The sequence below is a fragment of the Zingiber officinale genome, chromosome 4B (assembly GCF_018446385.1).
Source record: "Zingiber officinale cultivar Zhangliang chromosome 4B, Zo_v1.1, whole genome shotgun sequence".
Taxonomy (NCBI): Eukaryota; Viridiplantae; Streptophyta; class Magnoliopsida; order Zingiberales; family Zingiberaceae; genus Zingiber; species Zingiber officinale.
In genome coordinates this window covers 113,390,232-113,401,971 of record NC_055993.1, presented here as the reverse complement: position 1 = coordinate 113,401,971, position 11,740 = coordinate 113,390,232, and the positions used below count along the sequence as shown (strand labels likewise).

The 11,740-nt window shown below is 39.1% G+C and overlaps 1 protein-coding gene across 1 annotated transcript; it reads left to right on the top strand.

Moving 5' to 3' along the window:
- The first annotated feature begins 84 nt into the window (after positions 1 to 84).
- LOC121976098 (protein FATTY ACID EXPORT 7-like) lies at positions 85 to 11,105 on the top strand. The gene is made up of 3 exons (XM_042528101.1): positions 85 to 289; positions 10,554 to 10,688; positions 10,801 to 11,105. Exons 1-3 carry the CDS (start codon positions 235 to 237, stop codon positions 10,935 to 10,937), a joined length of 327 nt encoding a protein of 108 aa, XP_042384035.1. The 5' UTR covers positions 85 to 234; the 3' UTR covers positions 10,938 to 11,105.
- The last annotated feature ends 635 nt before the right edge of the window (positions 11,106 to 11,740 follow it).

Below are 11,740 nucleotides of genomic sequence, written 5' to 3'. Positions count from 1 at the left end.
AATATCAAATGTTATAATAAAATAATACTATTTAATTTTAAAATTATAAGAAAATTATTTATTTATTTATTTAGAATTTCTCCGCCTGCCTGCTGTCAAAGCCCCCTTTTCCACTCTTTCTCCTGAGTACGCTGATCGATCTGCCGCCGTTTCTCCCAATTGCTGCTCTGGTGTTTGTCCAATCGCTCAGCGGCGATCTTTCACTCATTTTTTATTTACGAGGATAGGAGGAGTATGAGTCCATCCACATCCCAGCAGCTAACCCTTGGTTATGCTTCTCTCCTCGGAGGTAATTCTATGCACTCGATTCACCTCGATCTTTCGATGGCGTACTCCCTTGGTGATCATCTGCAGTTATTACTCAGTTGACTAGATGATCGTGTCTATTTGGGCTGAAAATTATGATTTTTGGCGATGTCGGCTTATTTTTCCTTGTCGATTTGGTCGTGCCAACTGATTTGTCATATAGTTTTTGTTTAGTTGGAATCTCTGATTCTTCCATCCTCTCAAGCTGAAGTTTTCCTTATTGTTATTTATTTACGTCATGAGAATGTTTCTGGACTCTTTATCCGATCTCTCTTGACTTTTTTAGTTCTGTTTGTTTGGTTGAGCAGGAAATTGCCAGGCCTGTTCATGAAACAATTTTTTTTCCTCTTAGAAAATAGAAATATCGTGTATTTGTCGTGAATCACTGTAATTTTTGTTGAGCGACAAAAATTCCCTGAAGAAGATTAAATTGTGTTGAAGATTATTGGAGCGGTCCTTGTTTGATTAATGAATATTCTTTGTTTGGTAGCTTAATTTTGTAGTTGGCGGAAAGGCTCATAGTATGTTAGCTTTGATTAGCAAGTTGTGGAAAGGCCCATACCCTCAATACCTAGATGCACTAGAGTCTCTAACACCCCTTCTTTGCTTGCCTATCAGGTTTACTTATTACTTATCTCATTGTAGGTCTCTGAACTATCAAACCAGCGATCATTCCATGCTCCTCATTGTAGAGTTCACCTTGCTGGAACTTTGATCCTTTGGATGCATTAGACTTGCTCCATGTCATCCTTTGTCTCGCCTTCAAGTTCACCTTATTATGAGCCTCTGAGCTATAGAGCACAATCCAACCCACTCGACGACCACATCGAGTCATCCAATAGAACCAAAACAACTTGACTATATCGAGTGACCGAGCTCTCTAAGCTTCTATATGCACTTTGCCAAATATTTATATACATGATGCACATGTACACTGGTCAAATTAAATTTAAACCCTTTGTCAAATACATTAAATACTTAATCAAACCTGGATTTTTGGAAGCATCTTGCACCAACAAAAGTTTATACAACAATAATGTTATATTCAACTCTTCAGTAAAGCAAACACATTAATGGCACTCCAAGAATTTCAAACTTTATCTTCACAAGGTATAAAATTTGTTTTGTTTTGAGTATTGATTCCAAACTTAACTCTACTCACTTTGTAGTGACCATGGCATTGTTTTTCTTGAAAGTGTATCCTAAGACTAATAGTTAGTACTTGCTGAATAAAAACTTGTCAGTTGCACTTAAATTGTTTTTTGCAGCTTTTTGTTGGATTAAAGCAACAAACTTACCAGTATCCTTTTTCTTCTGTTGCCTGTGATTCTATGTTGTAATTATAACCTTTAAGAATGGGATAAAGCAATCTGATGGTGGAGAGTAAAATAGTATGTATAACACTCATCTTCTCTTAATGCCATGGTTATTATCAATTGAATGTAATTTAATTTTCAGTTGATTGCAGCAACAAGCAATTGATGGAGGAGAATTACATAGCATATGTACAATTCCTCTCCTCTCAGTGCCATTAGTTTAAATTATTTGAAAGAATTTTCACTTTCAACTAATTGTAGCACAATTTGGAGGAATCAAATGACAAATTCTGTGTTGCTATAACTCCTCAAATTCTCACCCAACACAATTGATGAATAAGTAGATGAGGAGAGGGAAAACCATTAGCTTCTTGCATTTCCTTTCCACTGCTTTTTTTGTTAGAAAGAAAAATTGGGCAGTTATAAGGAATATGGTATATGTTTTATATATTAGAAGTGTGGTCTAAGAAACTACACTAGCTCTTAACTCCTTAACCCGGAAAGCATAAAATAGATCTTAAAATAATTATGAATTTTTAAGGTCAGGTTTAAACTCCATTGCATGTGAACAATGAATTGTTCATCCAAATATGACATCAGCAAAATTAGAGAAAATTTTCTCTAGGGTTTTCCTTCATCTATTTTGGCAAAAAAAATTCTGTCATCTTATTTCTACTCATGTTTCCTTCCCTCGTAGGAAACAGGCATTTAGTTTATTTGCTTCCAGAAAATAATAGTCTTCTCCTCAACATTATCATTTCCACTCCCTATGACTATTGCGAAGAAGTAGACAGTTTTTCACCCTCTTATTAGTTGCACCATTTTCTTATTAATTAGAAAAGACTTGAAAAGTGAAAGATGTTGACTCATTGCTAGGGGCGAGCAAGAAAAATGAAAAAAACATGCTAGATAAAGTTGGTGAAGTGATTGTTCCTTATCCTTAGAAATAACAACTAAAGGAAGATGTAATTTCGCCTAGTTGGGAGAGAAAAATACAAACTAAGAATTTGATTCCTAAAAGGTTTTACACTTTATAAAGGGTTATTTACACTCAATAAAGGATTGTTTTAATGGATCATTTTATTTAGGAGAATTAGTTAATTAAGATAGTTTTCATTTGATAATTATCTTGCATAGAGATAGTGTATTTATCCCAAATTTGATCGAGACCTTGAGGTAAAAGATTCCATTTTACCTTGTGCTAGCGTTGGATCATCGAAAGGATTGTAGGAGTTGGCAAAGAGAATAATTTCTACATGTTAGGGCGTCTCCCACCGTTCAGATTTTATTTTATTTTTTGCAATTTTACCAATATTTTATTTGTGCTAAATATCGCTAGTGGTATGATCTGTCTTTATTGTTATTTGTTGATTACTTGGTAATATTGAAATTCTGACAACACTCTATCCTCTCATGTTGATTTAATTTTATTTGAGCACACATTATATGAGAGATAAATGAGTGAAATGTAACTAAGTTAAATTCAAGTTGTAAACATATATATATATACTATTGGATATATGTGAATGAAGAAGAGGTGGAAGAGGCATGGAGTTTCATTGTGAATGGGACTTTAGTTCCACATTGGGAGCTTCAAGGCATGTTGGTTAGTTTATATTGATTCACATGCATTGAGGATGTGAACAAATGCATGGAGAGAGGCTCTCTTTCACGTGTGGGTGCGCAAAGGGTGCAAATCCAGGGCTCAGATTGCACTGAACCATGTTGACTCATGTGCGGGCACGACTTACGCGCGTCGAATGCCGAACCGATCAGGGCAAAATTTGCCCAAGCGGAACAACCAACATTTTGCCCGGTAAATCTTTTTGTTACTTGTGTAACGAATGCATTAAATAAAGATTAATGCAACCAAGTGAAACGTTGGCATTTCACACGAATAATGATCTATAAACGATCATTAGCACTACCCTTTGGTCTTCAGCTCTTATATTAGGAAACTACGACCACATGCAAAAGGTTACACACACGAAAGGCTAAATCTCCACCTATGTTCCCCATCTCCTCTATTGTGCATTTCTTGCTCGGTGAAGTGCCCGTGATAGCAGTCGGGTACCTCTCAGTTTGCCTTAACCATCAGTGCTTGGTGGGAATTACGGTTCACCGTTGTATCCTGGAAACAGATGACCCAAGAAAGCCTCGAAGCACAGCCAGAGGTGGGGTGAATCTGTTTCAAGGAAACTGCGTTCGTCGCAGGCCTCGATTTACTCAATTCACTCGTCTGACCTGTTTCTAGTCTTCGCTCTGTTCGCCCAACAACTCGCTCGGCATAAGCCTTCAACTTGCTCGGCATAAGCCTTCAACTTGCTCGGCAGAAGCCTTCCACTCACTCGGCAGCAACTTGCTCGGCGGAAGCCTTCAATTCGCTTGGTCGGCCACTTCGCTCGGTCGGCCACTTCGCTCGGCCGGACTCTTCGCTCGGTCGGCCTTAAGCTTCGCTCGGTCGGCCACTTCGCTCAGTCGGACTCTTTGCTCCATCGCCCTCTTCACTCGATCGGCCTCTTTGCTCGGTCGGACTCTTTGCTCGATCGGCCACTTCGCTCGGTCAGACTCTTCATTCGGTTGGCCTTAAGGTTCGCTCGGTCGGCCTCTTCGCTTGGTCGACCTTAGCCTATTTCGCTCGGTCAGCAGCTAACTTGCCCGGTCGACCACTATGAAGCTTGCATTAAGCATTTGGCAGACACTAACTCCTACTGGCAGCCTGAGATTATCAGCTCAGGTCATTTCAACAGTTAAGTGAAGTTAAATTCTGTGTAATTTTAAATTCAACTAAGTCCCAAAAAATCTCCGACAACAAATGGTTATCGCCAACAATCTTGAAACAAATTTTGTTTCTGTTGAGATGGCCACAAAACAGAATGTTGAGATGCAATAGACTCAACACCTGAAGGCTCCTTCCGCCCCGATTGGAACTATGCCAATCAATCATGGGAAAAGCCAAAGAAGATGCTCTTCTACTTGACCACACTCAACCGGGTTCTATTCTTAACCTAGGACCCTCCCAAGCGTGCTGAAGATGCTGATGCACAGACCATCAATGCAGTGGAGGCATGGACTCATTATGAGTTCCTTTGCCGAAACTGCATCCCTAACTGCCTTGCCGACTCGTTGTACGTTGTATATAGCATAAAGAGAACGGCTAAGGAGCTATGGGAGTCCCTGGACAAGAAGTACAAGACGAAGGATGCAGGAGCCAAGAAGTTCATCGTGGGCCGATTCCTAGATTACAAAATGGTTGACTCCAAGGCGGTGATCAGCCAAGTCCAGGAACTTCAGGTGATCTTGCATGAGATTCACTCAGAAGGGATGATTGTAAGTGAAACCTTCCAGGTGGCTGCTATCATTGAGAAGCTACCTCCCGATTGGAAGGACTTCAAGAACTATATGAAACACAAGTAGAAGGAGATGAATATGGAGGAACTCATTGTTAAATTTCGCATCGAAGAAGATAACAAGAGTTCAGAGAGAAAGTTGTTCTCTCAGGCTACTGTGAAAGTCAACTAGTCGAGTATAGTCAAAGCTCGAAAGGGAAGAACCCCAAATCTTCCAAGATGGGACCCAAATGAGACATCAGCAAGAAGTTCTCTGGGAAGTGCTTCAACTGTAATCGAGTGGATTATAAATCTTCGGAGTGCTAGAAGCCGAAGAAGAAGCAGGAGGCCAACCTGGACGAGGGATCAGAAATGGACGAGCTCTGCACAGTGGTCTCAGAACTGAACCTGATCGGTTTAAACCTGCGGCAATGGTGGATTGATACTGGAGCCACCAGACATGTGTGCTGCAACAAGGAGTTGCTCCACAACTTCGAAGAAGTCATTGGAGATAAATGTTTATGGGGAACTCAGCAACCTCGAACATCATGGGCCAAGGAAAAGTGGTGCTGAAGATGACCATGGGCAAGGATCTCACTCTAAACAATGTGTTGTATATTCTGGAGATTCGGAAGAATCTAGTGTCCAAATCACTATTAAACATGCATGGCTTTCGCATTGTTTTTTAGTGCAGAGTTGTATTGTCCAAGAATGGAATGTTTGTAGGAAGGGGTTATTTATATGATGGGCAGTATGAGCTCAATGTAATGGCGATTAGGCCTAAAATAAATAAAAAATGAAAGCTCTTTCACTTATATGCATGAGTCTTCGTATTTGTGGCATGGTAGACTAGGACATGTTAATTGCGATGTGTTGCGTAGATTAATAAACATGCAAAACATATCTACATTCCACCTTGACCCAAAACACAAGTGTGAAATTTGTGTTGAAGCGAAAATGACAAGGTCATCCTTTCAACATATTGAAAGAAGCAATGAACCACTCGGGCTAATTCACACTAACGTGTGCGACCTCAAAGGTACACCAACACGTGATGGGAATAAATATTTCATCACTTTTGTAGATGATAACACAAAATACTTTTATGTGTATCTTCTCAAAAGTAAGGATGAAGCTATAGAGAAATTTGCTCTCTATAAAAATGAGATTGAAAACCAACTTAATAAAAAGATTAAGGTGGTCTGAAGTGACCGAGGCAGTGAATACGTATCACCGTTCGCTGAGTTGTGTGTTGAACATGAGATCAGACACGCGACAACAGTTCCTTATACTCCTCAGCAAAATGGAGTTGCTGAGCGAAAGAATCGAACTCTAAAGGAGATGATGAATGTTCTTTTATTGAGCTCTGGATTGTCAGAGTTCATGTAGGGGAAAGTTATGTTAACAACTAATTACCTTTTAAATAAGGTGTCCCGAAAGAAAATAGATAAGTGCCCTTATAAGTTCTGGAATGAAAGACAACCGTTCTACAAATATTTACGAATGTGGGGGTGTCTTGCCAAAGTGTTGGTGCTTGATCCAAAAAGGATTAAGATATGATCAAAGATCGTTGATTGCATATTTATTGGATATGCACAGAACATCAGTTTGTTGTGTATGAATTGCAAATACCGGAGATACACAAGAACTCGATAATGGAATCAAGAAATGTCTCGTTCTTTGAGCATGTGTTTTCGTATAAGACCCGAGAGGATGCTAGCTCCTCAAAGCGAACATATGAAACACAAGGTGAAGATGATGATAAGGAACCAGTGGAGGTTGAGCTTAGACGGAGCAAAAGAGCTCGAGTAGAAAAATCCTATGGATCGAATTTTATCATTTTCATGTTGGAAAGTGAGTTCTGATGTTACTCAGAAGCTATAGACTCTAATGATGGACCTCACTTGAGGAGGCAATTGCATCTGAGATAGAATCTATCTTGCAAAATCACACTTGAGAACTTGTGGATCTTCCTCCGGGAAGTAAACCACTAGGTTGCAAGTGGATCTTCAAGAAGAAAATGAAATCAAATAGCACAATTGATAAGTATAAGGCCAGATTGATAATCAAAGGATACCGACAACGAAAATGCCTTGATTACTTTGATACATATTATCCGGTATCGAGAATAACTTCCATTAGAGTATTGTTGACTATTGTCGCTCTATGAAATCTTGAAATACATCAGATGGATGTAAAAACAACCTTTCTAAATGGGGATTTAGAAGAGGAATTTTACATGGAGCAACCTGAGGGATTTTCTGTGCAGGACATAAAAACAAGGTTTGTAGATTGGTGAAGTCATTATATGACTTGAAACAAGCATTGAAGCAGTGGTATGAGAAATTTGATAATGTCATGAAGGAATGTGGATTCAAGATTAATGAATGTGATAAATATGTCTACATGAAAGCCACAGAGAGTGACTATGTCATCTTGTGCCTTTATGTAGATGACATACTTATCATTAGGAGTAATGATAAGATAATCAAATCCACTAAAGATATGTTGAACTCAAGATTTGACATGAAAGATATGGGTCTAGCTGATGTGATTCTAGGAATCAAAATTCTTTGAATGGCAGAAGGACTTGTTCTTAGTCAGTCTCATTACGTGGACAAAATTCTTAAGAAATTCACCAAGGGTGATACTACGTTGGCACAAACGCCGATAGATATGAGTCAACATCTATCGAAAAATCGAAGTGAAAGTATCTCTCAACTAGAGTACTCTCGAGTGATTAGAAGTCTGATATACCTGATGAGTTGTACACGACCAGACTTGGCCTACGTAGTAAGTAAACTGAGTGGATACACGAGTAATCCCAGTGCGCACTGGAAAGAGATAACAAGAGTACTGAGGTACTTAAGGTATACTAGTGAATATGGTCTGAACTATACGAGATATTCTGCTGTAATCGAAGGATACAACGATGCAAGTTGGATATCTAACATAAAAGACTCTAAGTCTACGAGTGGATATGTATTCACTCTAGGAGGTGCAGTCATTTTCTAGAAATCTTCTAAACAAACTTAATAACCAGATCTACGATAGAATCTGAGTGTGTAGCTCTTGACAAATGTGGTGAAGAGGCTGAATGGCTACGGCAATTCTTAGAAGATATTCCACGATGGCCGAAACCTGTGCCTGCAATTTGCATACATTGCGATAGTCAATCAACAATTGGTCGGACACTGAGTCATCTGTATAATGGTAAGTCTAAACATATACGTCGTAGACATAATACCATTAGACAATTACTCTTAACAGGAGTTATCATTATTGACTATGTGAAGTCAAAGGATAACCTAACGGATCCGCTAACCAAAGGGTTAAATCGAGAGTTAGTTGCGAGCTCATCACAAGAAATGGATTTAATGTCGTTGTTAGCGATCAGTGCAGAGGACACCCAACCTTTGCTGACTGGAGATCCCAAGAACTAGGTTCAAAGGGACAACTAATTTGCACTGACTAGACACACTATGAGGGAACGACCAAATGAATCAATGAAGGATGGAGGTTAAGCACACGACTTTTAATGATCCAAGAAGAGTAATGTGGAATACTTTAAAGGGATCACCTATGTGAGAAAAAAGTGGGGCCGTTTCGAAGAGAATTGAAGGCACAATTCTTAAAGTTTCTCATAGAACCAGGCGTGTTCATGGCCAAGAACGAATACACTCATGAGAACTGAGTTGTATCAAAGAGAGTCTTGGATGAGATTTGTCAATGCTTACACAGACGGCATAACAGTTCAAAGACATCAGTCTACTGTCAGCGAGTAACCAAACAGATCCTACAAGGGAAGGTTCAAAGGGTAAAACCTACCTATCCTATACTGGACTCAACTCCTGAATGCTATCACATACCTTATCTTCATTCATGTGGGGGATTGTTGCATATATGTGAATGGAGAATAAGTGGAAAAGGCATGGAGCTCCATTGTGAATGGGACTTTAGTCCCACATTGGGAGCTTCAAGGCATGTTGGTTAGTTTATTGATTCATATGCATTGAGGATGTGAACAAATGCATGGGGAAAGGCTCTTTTTCACACGTGGGTGTGCAAGGGTGCAAATGCAGGGCCCAGATTACACTGAACTATGTTGACTCATGTACGAGCACGACCTGCGCGCGTCGAATGCCGGACTAGTCGGAGTAAAATTTACCCAAGCGGAACAACCAATATTTTCCCAGATAAACCTTTTTGCTACTTGTGTAACGGATGCATTAAATAAAGATTAATGCAGCCGAGTGAAACGTTAGCATTTCACAATTGGCGAATAATGATCTTTAAACGATCATTAACACTGCCTGTTTCACAGCTGGCGAATAATGATATGTAAACGATCATTAACACTGTCCTTTGGTCTTCAACTCTTATATAAGGAGGCTACGACCACAAGCAAAAGGATGCACACACGAAAGGTTGAATCTCCACCTACGTTCCCCATCCTCTATCATGCATTTCTTGCTCGATGGAGTGCCCGTGATAGCAGTCGGGTACCTCTCAGTTCGTCGTGACCATCAGTGCTTAGTGGAAATCACGGTTCACCATTGTATGTTGGGAAATAGACAACCCAAGAAAGCCTTGAAGCACAGTCAGAGGTGGGGCGACTCTGTTTCAAGGAAACTGCGCTCGTCGCAGACCTCAGTTTACTGAGTTCACTCGTCCAACCGCTTTCTAGGCTTCGCTCTGTTGTTCGCCCAGCAACTCGCTCGGCAGAAGCCTTCAACTTGCTCGGCAGCAACTCGCTCGGCAGAAGTCTTCGACTCGCTCGGCAGCAACTCGCTCGACGAAAGCCTTCGATTCGCTCGGTCGGCCACATCGCTCGGTCGGACTCTTCGTTCGGTCGGCCTTAAGCTTCTCTCGATTGGCCACTTCGTTCGGTCGAACTCTTCACTCGGTCGGCCTCTTCGCTCAATTGATCTCTTCACTCGGTCGGACTCTTCGTTTGGTCGGCCTTAAGCTTTGCTTGGTCGGCCTTAGCTTATTTCTCTCGATCGGCAGAAGCCTTTGATTCGCTCGGTCGGCAGCTAACTCACCTGGTCAGCCACTGTGAAGCCTGTGTTAAGTACTTGGCAGACACCAGCTCCTGCTGACAGTTTGAAATTATAAGCTCAGATTATTTTAACAATTAAGTGAATTTAAATTCTATATAATTTTAAATTTAACTAAGTTTTCAAAAATCTCCGACTCGCCAACATATACTTCCAAAGTTAAGATTTCGAAATAATGATATATAGTCACCCCTTCCAGTCAGGAGTCATCTATTTATTGAATTGGGTATCTCAATTTTCTCTCTTATTAAAGATACAAAACAAAAAATCATATCAAAGTTCCTGGGTGGCTGGATATCATTAACTTTGCAGAATTCAATGGATAGCTAAGAATCCATGTAGTCCACCTCGTATAGTTATAGTTAGTTACGAACATAAAATGATGATGAGGATTAAAGCTACTGATTGGACTTGGGCATTATTTAGATTATGCGTGGTTCATGGACCTCCCTTGTGCTCGTTAGCTAACTGTATCTTGGTTTTGTTGCATTTTTGCTTTCTGACGGAGTACTTGTCGTTTTGTTGCATAAACTCAATGATAGTTGGTGGAGTAATGGGGTATGTGAAAGGAGGAAGCCAGATGTCATTAGTTGCTGGAGGGACATCAGCTTTGGTGCTATATCATGTGTACTCACAACTCCCTGAAAGACCAGTGTATGCATCATCCCTCGGACTAGGTTGGTTGCGAACTTCCATCGTGAAAATTCAAGTCGTGGCCTTCAGGTTTTTCGTAGTAGCAGTTTTTCTTTCTTGTTTTGATACTGAGTTATCTCTGCTTGGAATGTCCAGGCACCTCTGTGACTCTCCTGGCTGTGATGGGTTCTCGTTTCATGAGATCAGGCAAGTTGTTTCCTGCAGGCGTTGTGTCTCTTGTGTCCCTAGTCATGGCTGGGGGTTACCTTCATGGCATTTTAGGTAGTGCCTGAAGTGACATCTTTTTAGTTGTTAGAGAAGATGGAAAACAGACAATGTGTGGTCGAATAACTTCAAATAATTTTGCACCAAACTTTGTATTGGCGGTAGGTGATGTGTTACACTGATACCAAACATTATAGCTAGAAAATAAATGAGCCGTTGTGCAATATGTTTCATAATATCTTGCCCACAATGTAAATGAGCCATTGTGTTAGTGTAAGATATCTTTCGTGATATTGTGGTAGGACCGGTGATACTAGAACTATATTATTTTTTTCACTATAATAGAAAATAAAAGAGTATTTTTTTTTATTTCCATTACCACCTATTTTAAAAATATATATATTAAAAGGCATTATATATTTTAATATTTTTATAATAATTTTAATTAAAGCTGCTCTAATATATTTAAAATTATTAAGCAATTATAGTTAAAATTATTTTATTATTGATTAAAATTGTTAAAGTATTAATTATAATTAATTAAATTTATTTAAAATTGATATAATTTGGTCAAACATTTCCAAACATAGAGGTAATTTAGTAATTTTTACAAAAGCCGTTTTGATATTATAAAAAATAAAATACATTGTAAATATATTGTTTTAAAATAAAATGTCTAATAATGAAATAAAAATAATTTTTTATAATTCAAATTTTCCTGATTAATCTAAAATTAGAGGGTATGTTTTTCTATTTGTGGCCATTTATAAGGTAACAGTTTTTGCATATTACCCAAAAAAAAAAAAAAACATATCCATTTTTAGTTCTTAGAGACGATGGAAAATAGAATAGCTTCTAATAATTTGATTAA